At 46.9% G+C, this 23,503-nt stretch overlaps 2 protein-coding genes across 3 annotated transcripts in view; one reads left to right on the top strand and one right to left on the bottom strand.

The window, feature by feature from the left end:
- Window positions 1-78: 78 nt before the first annotated feature.
- Oaz2 (ornithine decarboxylase antizyme 2) lies at window positions 79-12,532 on the top strand. Its single transcript, XM_032909518.1, is given in 6 exon segments — window positions 79-288; window positions 8,984-9,059; window positions 9,061-9,141; window positions 10,045-10,220; window positions 11,050-11,135; window positions 11,327-12,532. Coding segments are annotated over 6 exon segments (570 nt in total). The 5' UTR covers window positions 79-268; the 3' UTR covers window positions 11,458-12,532.
- Window positions 12,533-13,523: 991 nt separating this feature from the next.
- The window catches only part of Znf609 (zinc finger protein 609), a 133,651-nt gene continuing 123,671 nt past the window's right edge, over window positions 13,524-23,503 (bottom strand). For both annotated transcript variants that reach the window (XM_032910414.1, XM_032910415.1), the window contains 5 exons: window positions 22,996-23,362; window positions 19,428-19,603; window positions 18,964-19,180; window positions 18,044-18,122; window positions 13,524-17,598 (listed from right to left, as the gene is read on the bottom strand). In XM_032910414.1, the coding sequence (XP_032766305.1) occupies window positions 18,049-18,122; window positions 18,964-19,180; window positions 19,428-19,603; window positions 22,996-23,362 (834 nt within the window). In that variant the 3' untranslated portion in view covers window positions 13,524-17,598; window positions 18,044-18,048. The remainder of the gene's footprint in view (window positions 17,599-18,043; window positions 18,123-18,963; window positions 19,181-19,427; window positions 19,604-22,995; window positions 23,363-23,503) is intronic.

Consider the following 23,503-nt stretch of genomic DNA (forward strand, 5'->3'; position numbering starts at 1 on the left):
GGCCCCAGTTTCCCAGGACACCAAGCGGCGCTGGGTGGGGCTATGCAGATGAGGCGCTTGTGGGCGGGGCGGTTGCGCGGCGGCGGCGGCCGGGGAGGGTCAGTTGGAGGCAGGCGCTCGCTGAGGCAAGAGGAGGGCTCTCGGCCCGCGGCCTGACAGGGACTTAGCCCGCAGAGACCGGCCCGCGCGCGCGACCCCACACCCACCCACTCGTCCACCTACCCACTCCCCGCGCCGCCTCCTCCCACCCTGAGCAGAGCCACCGAGGATGATAAACACCCAGGACAGGTAACGGCCCGGCGCAGGCTCCCCGCCCCCATCCTCCCTCCGCAGCTCCAGAGGCCTTCGCCCCCCCACCCCCTTCCAGCAGCTTGCCCCCAGCCCCCAGGGGCTCGCTTCATTCCCCTGTTCCCCCTTCGACATCCCTGCCACCCGAGCTTTGAAATCAGGCCTCCTTCCGTCCTTTAGCCCCTTCCTCCAGCCTGGCCCATCCCCTCATCCGGGTTTCCTCCTCGCCCGGAGCCCCCCCCCAACCTGGACATAGCCTTCCAGTCAGTCGTCCCATTTTCTTAGGAACGGTGCCCAGTTCCCCTTACTGTGGGCTTTCTCCCACAGATTCCCCGAATTGGTTCTTACCTTCTCTAAATCTTTCTTACTGCTCCACAAGTCACTTAATTGCTTTAAATCCATTCTCTAGTGAAAACTGCTCCCCAGGCAGACGACTCTCTCTCAGCCCTGCCTGGCTCTCCCCAAAGACAAGATCTGTCTGGCAGTTCTCATCTCGACCCTTTACTCCTCTTCCCACCTCCTTTGGATGTGCAGTTACCCCTTGGTCCCACTTTCTTTCCCCATCCTCCAGGTAGGCCCCATTTTCCTGTCTGGGAACCCCAGACTCTTTATTTCTCGAACACTATGGATTCCATTCCTGCTCTCTACCCTGCTTTCCCAATGATGTCGCCAACACTCTTCTATACACTCCTACCCTTTAAACACTACAAAGTCTCAGTTGGAAATCATCTTACCTTCTCAACCCCACCCCCTGCCCCCAAATCTTTAAAGTCAGTACATTAGCCCAACTTAGCCTGTCCCCTTTTCTGGGAAGATTTTTAAGTGCTATCCCCATTTCAATTTCACTCCAGTGTCTCCAGAACAGGACCCTGGGCCTTTGGAAGTTACCTACCTCAAGACCCAATCCCCATTTCCCCCAGGATTTGAAATGCACTGTTCTTTTGAAATGGTGTAGGTTTCTTAACTTTCAACCAAAGTAGGCATAAGTCCTTTAGTTCCTTCTCCTCTTTCCACTTCCACAGATATCCTGTGTTTCTGCCCCAGATAGCTGCTCTTCTCCAAAACTATTCCATAATATTCCCACTTCCCAGGAATTGTGATGCCACTTGCTTTTGTATTATTGTGGCTTCCATTAGCAACTCAGATGTAATTCCTTTCCCTTATCCCTCATGTAGGGATTGTTGCTAAATCCTCCAAAACTTTTTTGAAACCCATTCAGACCCCATCCTAGATCCTTTATCCTCACATTGGACTTTTATGGCCTCTGACCTTGAGCAAACAGATCCATCCCTTAAACTGTTACCATGCCTCCAAAGCTAGATGACTCCCTCCTACAAGTCATCTTTCTTGTGGTTGTTCATATAGGGCCCAGCCACTCAAGGGTCCTCTTGAAGCTGGGTTTCTTTTTCCCTAAGTGATGTTGATACTTTCTCTTTCCTGCTTGATACTTCTCCATCTTTTCTCCAGCTCTGTTTTCCTCACATTTCAGTGTGTCTTAAATCTAGTACATATTTAAAACAAACACAAACAACAACAACAAAAACAGTTTTCTGTTCTTTCCTAGATTACTCCAAATGGTCTAGGGTAAAGCCTGGTTAGTGGTGTTTTTTAAGCTCTCCAATTCTCAAGTGGAGCCTGGGTTGAAAAGTATTCTCACCCCAAGAAGGCCTTAGCCTTGTTCCCATCACATCCCTGCAGTGTCAGCCCCTCCTCTACTGTCAAGGGAGTTCTTGGTCTTCCTTTGTTCAGAAAGAAACTCTTAGCCTGATAGTGGTGGTGAGCACGCCTTTGATCCTAGCACTCAGGTGGCAGAGGCAGATGGATCTCTTGAGTTCAAGACCAGTCTGTTCTGCAAGTTCTATGCCGGCTAGGGAGACACAAAGAAATCCTGTTGGTTTTTTTTTTAAAACCCTTCTTTACTGTTACTGCTCCATTTTTGGCTATTTTCTATACCCATTTCATCTTTCCACATAGGAACCTCACTTACTCCCCATTTCCTGGTTTGTTTTGGTTGTGCTTGAGCCAGTAATCATCAAACTACCAAACCTTTTTAGCCTGTAGTCAGTCCCATCCTGCTTTTCCCTTTTCCTTTTCAGAGACTCTCCATGTAGGTCCCCAGAGCATTCCATTCTTTGATTCTATCTTCTTTAACCCAGTCCTTCACAGCTCAGGAGGTGGAGGTGGGTGTATCCTTGGATGATGCAGGATGCAAAAGGTGCTGTTGTGGTCTGGAAGACTGTGTGTGCTGAGGATGGAGGGCAAGGTTGGAGGGTATGTGAGATGGGGTTTTTCTTTGGGGTTGGAAGTGGGGCGTTTCAGCAGTCATTCTTAGGAGTCCTTTGGACTAATTGGGTCTAGGTGCCAAGTTCTTTGCAGCTTGAGCCACAGATTTGAGTATTTGAGACCAACACTTACAGGCTTTCACTACCTGAGTGTGAGCTCTGGGAGTCTAATTGTGTGGCACCTAGCCAATGTGCTTACAGGTAAAAAGAAGGGGGTTGAGTTAGCTTAACTTGGAAGGTTCTTTCTAGCTGCCTAAGTGGCAAAACAGGCTCACTTGTCTCCAGGGCCCTTGCTTTAGTGTGTTGGTAATTTGAGGGGCTTGGCTGTGAGGCAGGTGGAGGGAGGAGTCAGTGGGCCTGCCAGGCCTGGGCAAAAGCTGGTCCTTGGATCAGGCTCATCTCCTTTGGCCTGGGGGTGGGGTGGGGTGTCTGGTTTCTTTGCTTTATGGCAATCTTGTTTCCATAGTGTGCTTCCCAGCCTCCTCTGCTGGCCCTTAACTTTCTGAAAGGAATCCTGTTGGAGTCTTAGCTGGGGGTTCTGATAACAGCCGGATGTTCTTCCCAGGCAGTGTTGGTATTTTTAATGTGCAGTGTAGGGAGCTGGCTAAGAGTTTAGTTCCCATTGGGTGGGGGATGGGCTTCCCAGCTTCCCTGGCTCCAGTGAAAAATTCAGGAGAGGGAGGCCTACTTCCCTGGAAGAAATAGTTGCAGAAGAGCTGGCAGTGTTTTGAAAACAAGGCTCTTCCTTTCTCGCAGTCAGATTAGTATCTCTATCTAAAGTGTCAGAATCCCTGCTGATGGGAAGGAGAAGAGCAAGTTCGAGGCCCTGTGTTGTGGGCTTTGAACAAGTCAAATTTCATGACCTTATCTCTGCCTAGATTTGTAGGGACTGGGGACACAGTATCTGTCTGGGGCTTGCTTGGTACCAGTCGAGTATGTAGAGTCAACATTGGCCTGGTTAGCCATATTATAGTCACTCTGTGTGTTGGGCTCTAGAGAAAAACATTAGGTACCACAGGTGTTTTTTTGCGGGGTAGAGAGCTCCCAACAATACTTCAGGGGCCATCTATAGTATCTTCACCGCATGGCTTCCTCTGTAATGGAATTTCTGTCTCTTTCCAAATAATTTGGTATTGTTAATTCTCCGTTCTCATCAGTTTTGCTTGATGAGTGTGGGGCAGTAGGGAGACTGACAGCTAGTATAGTCACTACATTGGTTGTATGCTTTAGAAAGCAATGGGGACTAATAATAGCAAATCCCCATTCTGCCAAGAAATCCAAATTTAGCCCTAGAGCTGTGCTTATATATGAAGGAGACTGAGGAGTAGGACAGAGGCATGTTACAAATGAGCATTTATGGAAAAAGCCATTCATTCTTTTTTGAACTGGTGTACAGTGGTTAGATTTGGAAGGTCTGGGACTGGAGGCATGGCTCAGTGGTTAAGAGCACTGGCGGGGTTGGGGATTTAGCTCAGTGGTAGAGCACTTGCCTAGCAAGCACAAGGCCCTGGGTTCAGTCCCCAGCTCCGAAAAAAAAAATAAAACAAAAAAAAAAAAAAAAAAAAAAAAAAAAACAAAACAAAACAAAAAGCACTGGCTTCTCTTTCAGAGGACCTGGGTTCAGTTCCCAGGGTCCAGTGTCCACGTGCTAGTTTATAATCATCTGTAATATCAATCCCAGGAAATCCAAAGCCGCTCTGGCCTCCACAAGCCCAGGTGTTCATGCAGGTAAAATCCCAACATATATAAAACAAGGTGGGCCTGGAGGCTCACACCTCTAACCCTGGCACTCAGGAGGCAGGCTCAGGCAGACTCTGAGTTGAGGCCAGCCTGGTCTACAAAGCAAGTTCCAGGACAGCCACGGCCCACAGAGAAACTCTGTCTCTCAAAGAGCAAACCAACAATCAAAAGCGATAAGGCTGGGCATGGTGACAGGCTTTTAATCCCAGGAGGCAGTGGTAGACAGATATAGGCCAGCCTGGTCCACATAGTGAGTTCTAGACTAGCCAGGGCTACATGGTTAATAAGACTTTGGTGGCAAACTACAACAGAAGAAACACAAAGCAAAACAAAACAGGAGGTTGTAGAGTAGACTCTAATGGCTCAGTACAGCTGCAGCAAATTCTTGTTAAGAGAAGCTTTAAAAAAATTTCCTATGCTTTTGATAGTATATAAACAATGATGTAATCGTGCCTTCGAGGAGAGACTGGACTATGTGGAGAGCTATCAGTATAAACTACACTGAGGTCTTTGAAATGGAAAAATATCTTAAAGTACAGTACAATTGTTAGCTATCCAGCAACCACAAGTGGCAATAGGGTTGTGCCTGCCATTGGCAGATGTACCATTGTTAGTTGTGATTAGCAAACATCGGATACAGATATTTGGGCTGCCATCAGATGTATGCTTCTTGTAAAAAATCAACCAAAACCTATTTTTGCTTTCAGCCTATGATTCAGAGTGGTGATGTCATTTTCTTATAATCATACTGATTACTGAGTAGACTCCCTTTGGAGCTTGTAACAGCTCTGGTGAAGTGACTTAAGTGACTAATGCATGGTACTATACATGGCTTCTCTCTCAGATGCAGAGAGGAATTGACAGTTGGAAATCATCCTGTGTGGTCACTTTAGGTTGAAGGTAGCTGACAATTCCTTTCTTCTTGCATCCTTATTGCTAAGTGTGCTTGTAGTTCTGGGTTAGTCTTGCTTTACGTAAGGATTACTCATCAGAGATATTCCTAGCCCTAGAGTACAAGTAACCCATGTGAGGGAACTGAGGGTGCCTTGGGTATTGTGTGAAGCAGGATTTGAGACACGAATGGGTCAGAAGTGGAGGGAATGGATGTAGAATACTTGAGTGTTATTTTTGTGTCTTTTCATTTGATACTACCAAGGCCAGCTGATGATTCTCTGACAGGCAGTGGGAATGAAAGGGAGCAGACCTGAATGGTTGGGGCCACTGCATTGGAGTGAAAAACTAAACTATTGGAGAATTTGAATTCCAAGTATTTGTTAGATTAGGTTGTGTTTTGAGCAAACTAAAAAAAAAAGGAAATGACAAAGTAAGCTGGAAGTTTTTTTGGACTTTCTTTTTAAAATGATTTATTTATTATGTATATGAGTAATGTAGCTGCCTTCACACACACCAGAAGAGGGCATCAGATCTTATTAGAGATGGTTGTGAGGCACTGAGTGGTTGCTGGGAATTGAACTCAAACCTTTGGAAGAGCAGTCAGTGCTCTTAACCGATGAGCCATCTCTCCAGCCCCCTTTGAACTGTTTTTTATTATTTATTTTATTTTTTTAAAGATTTATTAATTTATTATATATAAGTACACTGTAGCTGTCTTCAGACATACAGAAGAGGGCATCAGACTCCATTACAGATGGTGTGTGTGCATAGTGTATGAAGGCCAAAGGCTAATTCATTTTTCCATGTTCGATCAAGGGATTGAACTGAGGTCACTGGGCTTGGTGGCAAGTTCTTACCTGTTGTGCCTTCTCTTCCATCTCATGCTAGAATAAATTTAAATCATCTTTTTGGTATAAGGGATTGAGTCATTTATGCCCCCTAGTGGAATGACTAAAATCTGTGGAAGGATTGGCAATTGGCAAAGCTGAAATAAAACTAAACTGAATACGAAATCTTTCTATCTTGTGTTAAGAGACTTGTCTTTAAGACGCCACATTCTCAAACTTCGAAGAGGTGATACACACCTTCAATCCCAGCACCTGCCAGGGGCAGGTGATTTCTTGAGTTCAAGGCCAGCCTGGCCTACAGATCAGAATTCCAAGACAGACAGGGCTATACAGAGAAACCTGGGTGGGATGGGGGTGGGGGGCAGTTCCCTTGTGCTTAAATTTTTTTTTTTTAAAGATTTATTTTACATATGTGAGTACACTGTAGCTGTCTTTAGACACAGCAGAAGGGGGCATCAGATCTCATTACAACCACCACGTGGTTGCTGGGGATTGAACTCAGGACCTCTGGAAGAGCAGTCGGTGCTCTTAACTGCTGACCCATCTCTCCAGTCCCTTTTTTTTCCCCCCCAGAGCTGGGGACCGAACCCAGGGCCTTGCGCTTGCTAGGCAAGCGCTCTACCACTGAGCTAAATCCCCAACCCTCTTTCAAATGTTTTAAAATTTCATTCCTCATTTAACTGGCAGCTGATTTTGATATCATTTGAGCAATATTAGAAGGTTGTTGCCAGGCAGTTTCATGTCCATAATTTATGCCCATCCCTCATCCCTTTGGAAATGACAATCAGATATTTTGAGTATAGTGATCTGCCATTCACTCAGGTAACTAATCAGTGTATTATAATGGACAGTGAAGATAGTGATCTCATGTATACTCAGTTGTTTCTCTTAAGGGAACTGGTTTTGGACACATGTCGCTTTCTACAGGGTTTTTATAACAGCAGGCTTGCATTTGATGATCCTTTGTGTGTGTGTGTGTGTGTGTGTGTGAGAGAGAGAGAGAGAGAGAGAGAGAGAGAGAGAGAGAGAGAGAGAGAGAGAGAGAGATGTTATTAAGGTATGGGCTTGTTGCATTTATTCAGAGATAAGGAAACCAGAAATAACATGGGTTTACAGATTAGTGTAGGAAAGAGGCAGGCCCCAGGGATTATTTCTAGGAAAAGAGGATTATGTGCCCCTGCCCCTCCATCACTGTACTGTGATCCTTTCTAGGGGCAGCCTCTTGTTTCTGCCATCTCTGATCAAGACTTCATTAAGAATCAGGATGCTGGTTGGAATGTAAGGGTTATGTCCAGTTAGTAGGAGTCTGACAGCAGAATTCTAGAATTGCAAGGGCCTTGGTGTCTAGCTGTTTTGTAAATCAAGCACTTCTAGTATACAAGATGTCCTCTGATCGTCACAGATGGGATTTGCTCAGTCCTTGGGATAGCTCTGCCAGTGGACAATAGCTACCCAGCCAGCTATTTTCCCTAGTAGTCCAGCCTTTTTTTTTTTTTTTTTTTTTTTTTTTTTTGTTGTTGTTGCTGTTGGCCTGGTCATGGTTATTTTGTTCCTTATTATTTTAGAAGGGGAAATCACAATAACTTTGTCTAAAGTAGAAAATAACACCTGTCCTAGTTCAGTAGCTGGAAACTAGGAGTTGAGTATTCCCTGAGGATTTCCAGAAGGCAAGAGGTGGGTATGTGTAACCATCTGCAGATGTGGATACCACCCCAGGAGCTCAGTTTCTCAAACATTCTAATACGTTTTTAGATCCCCAGTTGGAATCCCTTGAGAAGATTCTTTGAGAACTGAGTCAGGGTGGGCTTGCATTCCTTTCCTCAGCTAGAACATTGATACAAACTAGTTGGTGGTTAGGCCATATTAGGTATGTTCACTTTTGTTGCTTTTCAGGTAAAAACTTTACACCAGCAAACCATGCACCATTCAGTGAGGAAAAAAGCCCCAATTTCCAGCAAATGTTGATTTCTGTAGTGTAGATTAAACCACATACACTTGGCTGGTCCAGGTTTCAGTTGTTAATAGTTGTGCAGGGAGCTGCCTGTAGCACTCCCGTTCACTGCTTCTAGTTTCCCTGAGGCAGTGTGTTGTGGCTATGGGACAGGTCTGTCCTGGGTCATGATACATCCACAGGCTTCCTCTTACCCTGTCAGTAAGCCAGAACCAAAGAAGGCAGTAGTTTTGTGTTTTCCTGAAAATTAAAGTGGCTTTCAGCCAGACAGTGGTGGTGAACACCTTTAATCCAGCACTCAGAAAGCAGAGGCAGGCATACCTCCCTAGTTCAAGGCCAGCCTGGTCTACTAAGACTATACAGAGAAACCTTGTCTTGAAAAAAAGTACCTGACAACCAGGGTATACAGGTGGTTGTAACATCCTCTAGAGCCTCTAAACATCTGTGAGCTGGAGTCTCCTTACTTTATGTAGATCCAGCATGTACTTTTTTCGTGCCTGTGTCTGTTGTGGCAGTGTCAATATCACCTATGCTTTGTCCATAACCCTAGAGCAGTTTCCTTTGCTGAGGATGGGAAAATGAGTAGCCTTGGCAGTTTCTCAGCCCACAGTACCCAGCCCATGTGGATGCTTCATTTGAAGCTTAGTGATTGTGCTATATTGGTGGTTAAGGCACAGATGGCTAAAGAAAGAGACTGATGAGGGGACATGATGCTGGAGACTTAGCAGGCAAGCCTGATGTTTAGAGCTTGCTGATGTTTGTTTGATAGGTGATCCTCTGGTTGGATAATCCATCAGGATTCCTTTGGACTTCTAGGACTATGTGCCTCTTGATTAAAGTAGCATTTGTAGAGGTTTAAGAAGAAAACTTGAGCGGTGGGGAAGCCTTAGAATACTTGTGTAGGCAGAGGGAGGGCAGGGGCTGGAGGGGTATAGGCTAAATGGCTTGGTGTTTACTGTTTGACTTTTTGTCTCTTGCAGTAGTATTTTGCCTTTGAGTAACTGTCCCCAGCTCCAGTGCTGCAGGCACATTGTTCCAGGGCCTCTGTGGTGCTCCTGATGCCCCTCACCCACTGTCGAAGATCCCCGGTGGGCGAGGGGGCGGCAGGGATCCTTCTCTCTCAGCTCTAATATATAAGGTAAGGAGGATTTTGGTATAGACACTTGGGTGGAGCCTCTAGATCCCACTGAGTAGCTGCTCAAATGCTTAATTTTTCCTTAGTCTTCTCTTAGGCAGAAGTAGTAGGTGACTGAGGAAAAAATGGGAATTGATAACTTTTTTTCAGTTGAAGCTGTATATGCCTTATTGGAATCGTAGAGGGAGAATTACTAGTACTGTTTGTTGCCTTTTAATCTTCTAGTGATTGAGGCTCAGGACCCAGTTCAGCTGCTTTTTCAGGGAATGGAAAAGTTGGCAGGGCATCAGAATTCTGTGTGTGAGGACATGAGTGCTGGGATCACAGGTGCATTTTCCATGCCCAGTTATCTTTTACTTCAAGGCAAGGCTTCAGGCCACACATGCCATGCCTTTAATCCAACACTTTGGAACAAAGGCAGGTGGATCTCTAGGAGTTCCAGGACAGCCTGGGCTATATAGTGAGATACTGTCTCAAAAACAAAATAACAACAAAAGGTCTTATGTAGTCCAGGCTGGCCTTTAACTCCTCCTGCTCCAGTCTCCAGCATAGCAATGCTAGAACTTCATGTTTGTAGGAACCTTGGGTCAGTTGCTAAATTGCTCTTGCCTTGCTAGCTCATATTTAAGGTAGATTTATTAGTGCACCAATATTACTTTGCATAGTGCTCAGCACTCAGTTGGTTCTTAGTAAAGATCTCCTTTCCCATCTCATTGTGGCTTTTATCAACAGCAGCTGTTCTTAGAAATGGCTGTAGTTAGCTGACCTAGACGACTGTATTTCTGAAATGACCCAGATCCACACAACTCTGAAAATGGCCCAAGAGGTGCCAGCACTTTGGTTTAGGGAGTAAAGCATGTGGCCAGTAGTAGAGACCCTGCCCTCTGCCCTAACTTTCCCTCCCAGGACGAGAAGCTCACTGTTACCCAGGACCTCCCCGTGAGCGATGGAAAACCTCACATTGTGCACTTCCAGTATGAGGTCACCGAGGTGAAGGTGTCTTCCTGGGATGCAGTCCTGTCCAGCCAGAGCCTGTTTGTAGAAATCCCAGATGGATTATTAGCTGATGGGAGCAAAGAAGGGTAAGGAACCAATGGAGAGAGTGTCTGCAGGACAGTGGCTTTACGGGGGGTGTCTGTGTCTTCTCCCTTAGTCTCGTAGGTGATGTTGTGTTATATATCATTTTTAGCTAGTAAATCAGGCTTGCTCTGGGTTATAATTGAAGCAAATTATAGCATATTAACCAGTCATCCACCAGTTTATCAGATTCCCAGAAGATGCCAAGTTCCTCTTGAGCCTGCACACAAAGGTACAATCCCAAAGACCAGGGAATACAGGTAAAATGGTGGAATTTTATTGGATTGGGCACTGTTCCTGAAGTAGCCTGTGTGTAAAAGGCAGACCCAGGACACTCTCTTGACTGACGCCAATTTCTATTTTTCTTTTTACTGTATTGCTCTGATTATCTTGAAACTATGTAGACCAGACCAGACTCATTGAAACCCACTGTCTCCTGAGTGCCAAGATTTAATGTGTGAACCACTAAACCTGGCCTCAGTTTATTGAGGAAACTGGGCTCAGAGCATTCCTGTCAGTGTTAAGGAGCACAATAAACTGGGCTCTATTGAAGGCCCCACACTGTCTTGTGATTTGCATTACTTTAAAACAGTATTGCTATCAGGAAGAACTCAAGTTATGTATGTATAGAGAGAACCACCCCCATTTCCCAGGGTCTGTGACTCGTTTTTCTCTTCATGTAGGGCTATAGGTTGGGGGTCTTTAAATGGGAAACTCTCTTTGGAGATTCTATATCAATTTTGCTGGCTTTAGGCTCAGAAGGTCCTTTTAAGGGTGGGGAGGGGAGGAGGTCTAAGAAGGTGGTAGTGGACCTGAGCAGTGCTGTTTCTGCAGATTATTAGCACTGCTAGAGTTTGCTGAGGAGAAGATGAAAGTGAACTACGTCTTCATCTGCTTCAGGAAGGGCCGGGAAGACAGAGGTGAGCAGTCACAACAGTCTGACACCTGTGCAGAGGGCTGTACACCATGTACATTTGCCTTACCAAGCTGGAGAGTTGTGGCTGAGGGGAAGGAAGTGCCTGAGGACCTAGTACTTGTTTGATTGATTGATCTTTGGGTTTCCCTGCATTTGAGCCTCACCAGAGTCCCTTCTGTGCTTCATTTTCTGCAGCTCCACTCCTGAAGACGTTCAGCTTCTTGGGCTTTGAGATTGTGCGTCCAGGTCATCCCTGTGTCCCCTCTCGGCCAGATGTGATGTTTATGGTTTACCCCCTGGACCAGAACTTGTCTGATGAGGACTAATGGTCACAGAGGATGCTTTGCCCAAGAGCCACAGTGGGGGAAGCGGGGAAGTTAGGCAGCCTTGGGACAGAGGAGAGGGTTTCTGGCTGTCTAGGGAAGGACATTGAGGGGCTCAGGTTGAGGGTTGCCCATTGTGTTCTCGGAGTTGACTCGTTGAAATTGTTTTCCATAAAGAACAGTATAAGCATATTATTCACATGTAATCACCAATAGTAAATGAAGATGTTTATGAACTGGCATTAGAAGCTTTTTAAACTGCGCTGTGATGTGCTCCATCTACCCCAAGGGAGGACATTGCCTGGAGGGGGAGGGACTGCCTGGTCCCTATAGGACAAGGTCTGGAGGGCTGTTGGGCAGGACTGTCAGGCTCAGGTCGGTCTCCTTGGAGTTGAGCTTTCTTTTGATTTTTAAGACTTAGGTATTTTCTTTCTTTGCTTCTTGTCATCCAGGGGCTCCTGAGTATAGGCTTTTTAGCTCCTGGGCAGTGTCCTTGGGTTGTGTTTGACACTCCACCTTGAGCTTCCGGCATTTTGTGTCTGGCCTGGTGTAAGCAGGTCTGACCTTGCTTTCTTTACAGCTTAGTGTTATTCAGGCATTTGGTTAAGCTGGCTGAGTCTGTTTAATGTTACCAGTGCATTTTACATAGGGGCACTGAAACTCATCCCCCACACCAGGGCTTTTTTGGGGGTGCCTGGGCCTTAAGAAACTAGCCAAACTACATCTCAAGTTACCACCAGAGTTCTTGCCTCTGTGGCCTGGGCCTCAAGATCTCTTTCCTAGCAAGAACAGAGAGAAAGAATACCAAACTCAGGGCCTGGGGTTTGTGGGGGAATCTGTAACTGGATGCCTCTGGCTGGCCAAGCATAGTACTGACTGCCTCTGTAACAGGTTCAGAACAGAGCCGAGGCTGCAGGACCGAGGGGTAGGGCTGGGTTGCAGAAATGGCCAGCCTTTTACTGCTTTCACCAAACGGCTTGTTCTAAAGAGAAAAGGGAGAGAGAGCTACATTGGGTGTGGGGGTGTCAGGGAGGCAAGTGTGTTGTGTTACTGTGTCAATAAACTGATTTAAAGTTGTGGTGGTCTGTTGTTTATTCCTGTACCAGCACAAACTTTCCTACCGTGACCAGAGCTTAACGTAATACAAGTGTGATACATATTTCCCAGGGACAAGGCTGCTGGTCTCTGGGGCCATGTTATACTGTGAAACTCAGGGTTGCTAGGAGTGGGACACACTAAGTGCCCATAGAGAGAGAAAGGTGTATACATAACCAACTCAGAGTTCTAGTTGTTACACACAGGGCTGGGACTTAGATTTATACTTTTTTCCTAAATAAATCTAACTTTATTCCTGAAGTCTTTTTCTTTTTCCTTTTGGACACAGTTATACTCTGCAGTGCAATCATGCCTGGCTCTAAGGCTCTAAGCACCACCAGCATAAAGCATCACCTCTCAGTGGTCCTGGAGCGGGAGCTAAGCACCTCCACTGCCTTACTTCTCAGATTTCTCAGATACCTCCTTACCCTCAAGGCAATGTTGTTTTATCCATGGATTTGCAACTGCCTTATAGTCAACCCTTACTTTCTTACAGGCTTTGCCCAATTTTCAGCCTGTTTTTTCATGGAACTTACCTGTATTGTATTTAGCTAAATCACTAAACTTTCAAAGTGACTGGCTTGAAAACAGCCCCCATCCAACAGATGACTCCTAGAGGCAGCCTAAAAGTCGAGTCAGATGTCAAGCCTGAGATACCATTCACAAATAAATAGGGGTGACAGTCCTTTCCTGTCAGCCAAAGCTCACAAAGCAGACGGGGACACACTGCTGGTGCTGCTGCTGCTGCCTGTCACAGCCAATGGGCTGACTCGTAAACCATATACCTACCCAAAGAGTTCCCTGCCCAAAAAGAGGAGGAAAGGAGGGCCTGCTGAAGATGCCGACTGACAGAACACAATCCTGGTTAGCAGGCAGCCGTACTTCATTTTTACAAAAGCAACTTAGGAAGTAGAAAATTTGGGGGTGGTAAAGAGGGGTTGGGGGAGATACGTGAAAGGCAAACTTTAGTCTAAATGTAAGAACAGGGACATTAAAAACTTTATTCAATAAATACAACAAATAATTTAAAAATATACTTCAATTCCAAAGCCAATTAAGAAAAGGAAGTAGAAACAAAGGGGGAAGAGGGGAGAGAAGGTAAGGAAAGAAGAAAGGCTGAACATGGTTTGGCTGGGCTGTTTCAGAGTCTTAAAAGTTCTTACCAGTAGTTCCTTAGCCCTGATGTCATAGGGTAACCATGGAGTCCAGGAGGAGTCCTAGGACCAGCAGACCTCTGAGGCTAGGGGTAGTGTGGGGTGGAGTGTTTGGGTGGGGGTGGGGCAGGTAATTTCCCACTTGTTCCTAAAAACCTTTCATTCTAACGCCCAGGCAGGTTTAAGTAGTGCAAAAATCTCAGGCAGAGAGCTCCCAGGTGCATAGTTTCATAGATGAATGAATGTCCAAAGCCAAGGGCCTCTGGGAGGCAGGTCCCAGAGCACCCAAGGGTCCAAAGCCACTTTGGTGAATGAGATCTAAGGGTTAAAAAAAGAAGTCAGGATACAGGATCAGCCAGTGGCCAAGCTGGGAAATGATGCTGGGCAGAGAAGCTACAGGGCAGGGAGTCGGCACACTGGGTTCAACAGCTTGCTGTCAGCCAGGAAAGGTGAAGCTGAGGAGCTATGGAGCAGGACTAGAGAAAAGACAGGGAAGCTGAGGGGGAACAGAACAGCTAGGGGAGGAGGCAGCAGCTCAGCAGCAAACTCCAGGAGAAATAATCAGCAGCCCTCACAGATTTGTGATTGTCTCTTAAAAAGATTTATTTTCTCTTCTTGCCTGAATGTACAAAGGCAAAAAGAGTACAGTTTGTATATATATATATATATTTATATATATATATGTAAAAAAACAAGGAACTTGGTAATGTACACTTTACAGAAGGGAAGAATCAGGAAGACTGAAATTAAATTCAACAGAGCAACGCCAATGGAACAAAAGCTATGAACAGCAACACTGTCCCTCCAGCCCGGGCCTCCTGCTTGCCCCAACCTGCTCCCAACGGGAGGGCTGAGCACCAAGGCAAGCGGGTGGGCTGGGGCAGGAGGGGCTGGGGACAAGGCCTGGGAGGGGCCCATGGCAGGGAATCACTGGAAGGTTTCCTGGGATGCCCTAGTAATAAATGACAAAGGCCCAGAGTTATGGGCCAGCTAGCTGCCCAGCTGAATCTTGGGGGGGGGGGCATCAGAGTACACAGAGAGGGTACATGGGGTAAGTGATGAGGCCTCAAACCTACATCCAATTCTCTAGCCCTTCTGCAGTCTAACTCCTCAAACTAAGTCCCCCCACCCCACCCTGGAGCCTGGAGAGGAGGTGCATGAAATGATCATTCAGAGGGTACCCTCTGACCCTTCTGTGTTTCTTGGAGATGTGTGGAGAGTGTAGGCTAGGTGGAGACTACGAGTGTAAGATGGGAAAGAGCTGAAGTGAGCTGGCCACCATAAACAAGGACGCAGATGTGACTCCAGCAGAGCTGTCAAGGTAGCTGCCCTTCCTCAGGGTTGAGGCCCCTACTTCCTATAGCTTCTCTTCCACATGGGTCTCTTGAGATCATTAACACCAAGAGCACGGGCACCAAGGGTGGCTTGGTGAGAGGCTTGGTTTGGTGGTCTGGACCAGATCGTCTTTCTTTCCCTGCTGTGGAGTGTGGAGGTGAACAGCCAATAGAAGCACTGGTCAGGAACTGCCACAGCTGCAGCTGTGCAGTGCCATTTCAGAGAGAGAACACTGGACTCAGACCAGGGACCAGGAGGATCAAGCTGAGAACAGTGTCGTTTTTCTACTGCTAACCTCTTTCAGAGCAACGCCTGTTCTTCGTGGGCACTTGGGCAGAGGGGACAAAGAGCTGACTTTTTCTAAGGGGAAGAGGGGAGAGAGACAGATGGACAGAGGGAGAGGAAGGGGAGAGACAGACGGATGGAGGGGGAAGGGAGAGGTGAGAGAGAAAGCTGTTTCCTCTGCAGAAGCTAAGGCTGTCTTGCAAATACAGACACACCTCCTCAGTTATAAGGTGAAGTGGAAAGGGCAGGAATGTGAGCCATGCCTACTCAATGAAAAACAAAATTGCTCCAATGGTTTGGTCTTTACAATATGTACAAAGCACACTGAAAGCCAGTGCCACAGATACATACAAAACACACAACCATATTTAAAAAACAGGAACAGATGGGAGCATGGCTATACTCACTGGAGTCCTGGGGGCATAACTGGGCTGACAGTCACTTTCTTAGTAAGGGTATCAGGTTAGGTAAGATGGTATCCCCAACATCTACTTTCATTAATGAAAGGGGGTCACTGCCCAAACTACTACTTACTGGGGCAGCATGGGGCAGAGGGAACGATGGTGGTGAGGAGGCTGTTTGGAGTCCTGCAAATGGGTCTAAAACAAAAGGATTTTTCCAAGTGCCCAGAACCCAACTTGAACAAAAACAAGGACTTGGAAACAGGAAGGTTTGGAGGTCAGAGGTGCTAACTACCAGAGCCTGACAGGGAGGGTCCGTGGATTCTTGGGAGTTGGTTTCTCTTGGGCTTTGTGCTTACTGTCTCCCACCACCCCACTTTCCCACCTTCCTGCTCTCAAACTGTCATTTTTGACACACTTGTTACAAGCTCCCCATTAGCCTAAGCTGGTATCTGTGCATCTTTCTCTCTCTCTTGCAGTACAAAGGGCAAAGACAGGAGGAAAGGGGAACAAAGGGGTGATACCCTGCAATAGCAGAGAACTAGAAAACATCCCACAGGCGGAGAAGTGACTCCAACAACTAGGTCATCACCTTCCCCTAACACGACTTTGTGGCTCAGGAGAATAGAGAAATGCCTGCCACCTCAAAGCCTCACTCACTGAGTCCACTCTGACTTGGGCACGCAATGCTTGGATATGCTGTTTTAGGGTCTAAGGAGCAAATCACCTCCCTTGGCCAGCAGCTCCTAAAAAATGTGTGTTACAAAGACACTTTTCATATTGGCACATATGGAGTTACAGAGTGAACTGTATAAATCATGTACCTGTAGACAGAGAAACTGGGATGTACACATTTGTGACCCTAAATGAGAAGGTTACTCAATGTCTCCAAGAACAGCCTGCCTTCTGGTTGCTGCTCTAAAGTGATGTGGCAGATCCAAGGTTACCCATGCCGGGAAGAAGTCTATTCTGCCTGAGTTGTAGGAGCCAAGCAGTAGAGGAGGTGAGGTCAGTATGGGGAATCCCCCCCTGGGAAAGGCACCAAGGGGTTAAAAAAGAAAGAGAAAGGGCAAGGAGTTGGGAGATGAAAAGCAGCAGGAATTTTGGTGAGGAAGCAGATTCAATTTCACAGACTCCATTTATGCTCCAGCTCCTCCCAGCATCCCCAGGGAGCCTGTGCTGGTGCTAGAACCCCTGTCTTCTCCTAACAGGAGCACAAGACAATGGTGGGGCAAGAGCCTTACTTTACCCTTTACGGGTTAGGCTCCGAGCATTTATCTGTGCTCACATCAGAGGGGGATGTCTCCACACTTGAAGACCTTATCTTCATAATTACAGAGGAAACAGCCCCTGCTTCTTTCCTGAGATTCTAATTTCTCCACGTGCTGCCAGTTCCCAGGGCCCAAACCACTGAAGAGATGTGGAATCTGGTTTATGGTGTAATGACGGTGAGGGTATGGCTGCTGTGCTGTCTTCAGACCTTATCCCATGCTTGGGGTCCCTCCCAGGTGTGTGTGTGCTGCTCTGGCAGTAGCCCAGGGGCTAAGGTATCAGAGCAGTCACTTCTCTGGGATGAGGCTGTTTTCTCAGTTGCTCCTATGCCTTCATCTCCTAGATGCCACAACAGTCAGAACTGTGGCTGAGAGAATAAATATTTTTGCAAAGTACCAGTTCTCCAGCTCCTGAGGAAGAGGGAGGGTCAGGGGGTCGGAGGGTCTAGTGGAGGTGAGAAAGCCAAGGTCTGCCTTCAGTCACGGTAGGAATGGCAAACAGGATGATCAACACCGTAACTGATGGTAAAATGGCACCTCCAGCATCACCTCGAATGAGCCAGTCTGGCCCATGAAGCTGACTTCATCTGGGCACTTGGTGTTCTGCGAAGGAAACACAGGTAAACAGCTAATTGTGGTCTGTTGGTGTCACAACCACAAGATGGCGCTCTAAGAAAATGAACTGGGGCTAGCAAGATGGTTTGGTGAACAAGGGTGCTTGCTGCCAAGCATGAGGTGAATTCCATCATCCACAGTTTGAAGAGGGAACTCCCTGTAAATTGTTCTTTGAGCTCTGCTCACAAGCACTACCCTTCACAACAAAGCTAAAAAACAAACAAAAGAAGTGCAGCACCAGACGGTGCTGGTCTTCCACGGGCCTTCAGACGCACATAGCTTCCCAAGAGGCTAGCATCACAGACCCGGCCAATTGTCTCCCTTTTCCAGATCACTGTTATCACATAGTTAACCCTCACTTGCAGGGATTCTGCAATCCAAGTAGCAGCTACCCCTGTTAATCTATTACTGCAAATGAACAAAATCTACTTACCATTCTCACCTCCGGGGGGGTGGATAGAGTGAGGGGGTTGAGCCTTGCTGGCTGGCAACAATGGCTGTAGAAGAAAGCCCTGGCAAACAGAGAACACACTGATGTAGTGCTCAGGAGCTCTCCCTTCACATGTTGGCTCCACATGAGGACCTTCCCTTAAATTACCTAGTGACACTGGATTTTTGGGGTGTGGACAGAAAAACAACCCCCATACTTGGCCAGATCGATGTTCAGCTGCTTGTTTTTCTCTCTCTGGTTCCTTACTCTGCTGAACAATGTGAAGTCCCAAGCTTCATTGATATCTAGCTCCAGCCTAACCAAGGTTGGTACAGTAGGACTCAGGGGAGCATTTAAGACAGGTCTCTGCATGTGTGTGTTGCACATATATATGTGAAGATCACAGGACAACTGAGTGTCATTCTTTTTTTTTTTTTTTGGAGCTGGGGACCGAACCCAGGGCCTTGCGCTTCCTAGGCAAGCGCTCTACCGCTGAGCTAAATCCCCAACCCCTGAGTGTCATTCTTAAAAGTACCTTCTGTCTTTTGGTTGAGACAAGCCTTTCCCTGGCTTGGAACTTTGCCAAGTAGGCCAGGCTGGCCGGCCAGTGAGCTCGCTCCAGGGCTCTATCTGCCTGCTTTGCTCCCACCTGACCACTGCAGTTATGAGCACAACCACCACATCCGTCTTTGATGTGGATTTTGAGGACTGAATTCAGGTCCTCTGCTTGTGTGGCAAGTGCTTTACTAAGTCTTCTTCCCATTCCACTTCAATTCCTTTTTATACTCCTGCCTCACCCTCTTGAGTGGTAGGAGTCATCTCAAGTCAGAAGTCTGGGAGGTGGAGAGGATCCTTTGAGGGCAGGGGCCTTGCTACAGTACTACTACTGAAATGGACACAAAGCTAGAGGCCAAGAGCCTTACCTGCGGCATAGGGTAGGTTGTACTGTGCTGGGAGCAAGGAGTAGCCCAAGTGGTGGTGGTGGTGGTGTGTGGACATCAGGCGCTGGGAAGGGGATGTGCGGGGCCGGTCAGCACTCCTGTCAGCACCTCCTGCTCCCCCAACACTGCCACAGCTGCCTCCACCTCCAACCACCCCGCAGCCTCCCCGATCTCTCTCCTGAGAATTTTTATCACTTATCTGGAAAGGAAAGGAGATACATCAAGGTGATATAATGAGACACACACATACCAGAGATCTAACCAGTGTTCTACATTATGATTCTAAAACTGCAGGGCATCTACAAATAAAGGGGGTGCCCTTATGAGGCCAGTAAACAGTCAGCCAAGCGGCATCTTGGTCAGGCCCTGAGCTTGCCCACCCCTCCCATGCTGTGGATCTCTACTTCTTGGTCTTTGGACAAGGACATGGGCTGTACTCTACTTACCGTGGGAGACTTGCTCTTGTAGTGACTGGCATGTTGCTGCAAGATATCCAGGGCTTTGGACTCCGAGCTGGCTTTACAGCTCACACTGGGGCTGGCACGTGCCTTGTCAGCATCCTCTCCACCTGAGACCTTGCTGCCATACGGGGAGAAAGAATAGCTGGAAGGCAGATAGGAACCTAGGAAAAAAGAAATCAAGCAGTCAGAGAAACAAGTGCAGAAGAAACGGCTCCAGAGAATGCGGTCAGTGGGCATCGGCTCTCCTGGGCACAGCCTGAGACACTTTCTACCACAGTGCCTGGCTTCTCCTCTTAGCAAGCTCTACAGAAGAACAGGTGAAGGGATAGAACATAGAACATTTGGTTTCCCAAAGCTGATTTCTCAGACTTCCTGTGTTATCTCAGAGTCATATGATAAAGTGGAAAGATCAAAGGATTTAAAGCCAGACAGCCTCGGGCTGCAGAATCAGCCAGGCACTGTAATCCCAACACTGAGGTGGTTGGGGCAGAATTCTGAGCTTAATGTCAACCTAGCCATTATGAGATCCTGTCCCCCAAAATAAAACAAGGTCTGTTGAGATGGCTCAGTGGGTAAAAGCACTTGCTGCCAAGCCTGAAGACCTAAGTTTGATCTCAGCACTCAGGCCAGAAGCAGGCAGATCTATGTGAAGTTGAAGCCAGTCTGATCTATAATGAAACCTCGTCTTTATTTAAAAAAGGGGGTGGAGGGAGGGGTGTGTGGGGTAGGCCAGGTGTGGGAGTGAATGCCTTTAATTCCAGTACTGGAGAGGCAGAAGCAGGCAGATTACTGAGTCTAAGATCAGCCTGGTCTTTATGATGAGTTCTGAGTCAGCCAAGGCTGTTTCAAAAAGGGTGGGGGTCCTAGAGAGATGGCTCAGTACCTGGTAAGAGCATTTATTGCTCTTCCAGAGAACCTGGGTTCAATTCTCAGCACCCTTATCAGGTGGCTGGCTGTAACTCCAGCTCCAAGGGAGCTGATGTTCTCTGCAAACACTGTGATTACATGCATAGCTCCCCCCCCCACATTTATAAATAAATCTAAAAAATAAGCAAAAGATATAAAAAGAACAGGAGTTAGGCTGGTGAGATGGCTCAGTGGTTAAGAACATTGGCTGCTTTTCTAGATGTCATGAGTTCAATTCCCAGCAACCACATGTTGGCTCACAACCATCTATAGTGGGATCTGATGCCCTCTTCAAGTAGGCAGATGTATATGCAGCAGAGCACTCATACATTAAATAAAATTAAGACAAAACAAAGCAAACCCAGGAGCCTACATAATGCTTTAATCCAGGCCTTGGGAGGCAACAGTAAGAGGACTGTTTCAAGGCAGGTAACCTGAACACTACATTCTAGTACAGAATTTACAGAATCTAGTTCTAGCAAAGTCCTTTTACAAACAAGCAGTATGAAGCTAGGTCTACACACACCTGAGGTTTTAGCTAAGGCAGGGAGATGAGATCAAGGTCAGACCTCCTGGGCTAGATGGCCAGATTTTGTCTCAAAAACTAAAGCTGGGCTGGAGAGACAGATCAGTGGTTAACCACTTCTTCGATTGCAAAGGACCCAGATTTCATTTTTAGCACCTCCATGGTGGCTCACAACTATTTATAACCTTAGCTCCATAGTACCTAACACCTTTTTCTGGCTTCCTTGGGTATCAAACATGCTGCACATGGTGCACATACATACATTCACACCAACAAAAACACAGTCATGCTTGCCATACAAGCACGAGGACTGGAGTTCAGATCCCCAGGGCCTATATAAGTGGCCAGGCGTAAAGACCTATCATTCTAGAACTGGGAAGGGACAGACGGGAGAATCCCTGGGGCTTACTGACAAGTCAGTCTAGAATAGTCAGTGAGTTCCAGGTTTAGGGAGAGACCCTGTTTAAAAAAATAAATCAGCCCCGAAGACAAGTAATATTGACCTCTGACCTCCATACACATGTAAATGTGCGCGTGCGCGCGCACACACACACACACACACACACACACACACACACATGCACGCACGAACGCGCACACACACACATGCACGCACGAACGCGCACACAGTGGGTATAAGTGAATGGTGTAAGCAGGGTCCAGTGGTATATACTTATAATTCCAGCACTTGGGAGCAAAGACAAGAGAAAGGAGCTGGTTCATCACAGGCTAACAAGGGCTGCATAATAAGATCTGTCTCAACAATGAAAACACAACAGAAAAATGCATAAATCACTCAAGACAGTGCATGGACCACAGAAAGCCTCAACAGATGGAACTTTTATTTGTATATAGATGGTATGGCACGCCATGAGGGTGAGATGATCTCTTATCTGTTTGAAAAGCTTATGTGTGTTTAGAATTTATCCCATAATAATGCCAGCAGAATGTCAAGACTAGCTCTAGGAGGCTGGGAGCCGTAAGGAGTGAATGCTCAGGCTGATCTAAATGGAAAACAGGGATTACCAGAAGCTGAGGAAGGCAGGGCAGGTTAGATAACAGATGCCCAAACACAGACAGAAGGCACGAGCTCTAGTGTAGTGCCGCACAGAGGAGTGGCTACAAGTCATGAACACCTATTACACACTTCATGAAGTGCTATCAGACAACAATGTGGGGATGGCATTTACCTTGATTGGATCAGCGTGAGTGTGTGGTGAACGGCCACAGCATGGCCAGGCATGTGGTGCATGCTTTTAATCCCAGCACTCAGAGAGGCAGGTGATCTCTACAAGTTAAGAGCCCAGCTTGTTCTATACAGCGAGTTCCAGGCCAGCCAGGGCTACAAAGTGAAATCCTGTCTCAGGAAAACAAAAATAACTAGCCCTCTCCCAACCCTCAAACCAACCAACCAACCAACCAACAAAACAACAAAATTGTAAGTTCTGGATCCCACATAGCTCTTTAGGCAACAGAAATTAGTGTGTAGAGTGGAATCTGAACTTTTTTTCTAACAAAAAACATTTAATCCTTGACCCACTGAGAGCTCATTGTCAGCTGTGTAAGAACTAATTTTTCTCAAGCTGAATCTACTAGACATCCCCCCAACTGACTTCAAAATCTCTGCGTCCCCGACAGCTTTCTGATCTCAGAGATGAGCACAAGCTCAAAGCTGAATGCCTGCGTTGTTCTGGTTGAATCTTATTTGTCACATGTATTGCTCCTGCTGTATTAAGCTGTGAAGTCCCTGACGGAGGGAACTGGTCTCCTCGATTTCTTTAGTATTCCCCACAGTGCCCTGCATGCAGCAGAAATCAGAGTGCATGTCTAGAGAAATTCCAGCGGAGAGAAGATGGCTGTGGCGCACAGGAGTTTTACCACTGATCATCAAGGAAAGCCTTAGCTGAAGCTTGGGAGAGGTGGTTTTTCTGATTGTAATTAGGGTCATTTAAGGTCAAAGCGGCAACTTTACATCATGGCCACATTTTATTCTTATATAAATACTGTTATCCAAGTCAGTCTCGCTGAACCTTAGAGCCAAAGCCAAAGCGCAAAAAGCTCTGGGTTTAAAAACTGCTTCATCTCCCTTCCCCAAGAGCAGCACGCCAGCAGGTACTGTACCTGGGTAGTTCTGCATCATCACAGCAGGCATCCCCCGGTAGCTGGGGTGGTTGGGGTCATATGACTGGCTGTAAGAGTAGCCATGCATGTAGGGGATGTAGGACTGGTGCTGGGTGAGCGGGGAGGACACAGGCACATGGACACCTGGTCGGGGCTCCTTGCTTCCAAGGCGGGGTTCCTCAGATGTGGGTAGCTTGCAGTCACTACTTGTGCTTTCCTTCCCATCTTCCTTGGGAACAGAGTCCTTACTCCGGCTCCTGTCCTCCTTTAATTTTCGGTCCCGTTCCTCTTTCCACCGATCATCCTCTGACTTGATGTCTGAGTATTTGGCAGGATAAACATATGTCCACATTCGGGGCTCTGTCTCCTGCAAAAACCACAGAATGGGTGCCAAGCAGTATTATATACAAGACCCTTTTCAAACCCAAGGTCTGAGCAGAAACATAACAACAGACCGTTACAGCACCCAAGTAGGATTCTGACTTGCACAGATTTTGTTTAGAGAAAC

Source organism: Rattus rattus, chromosome 8, assembly GCF_011064425.1.
Source record: "Rattus rattus isolate New Zealand chromosome 8, Rrattus_CSIRO_v1, whole genome shotgun sequence".
Lineage (NCBI taxonomy): Eukaryota > Metazoa > Chordata > Mammalia > Rodentia > Muridae > Rattus > Rattus rattus.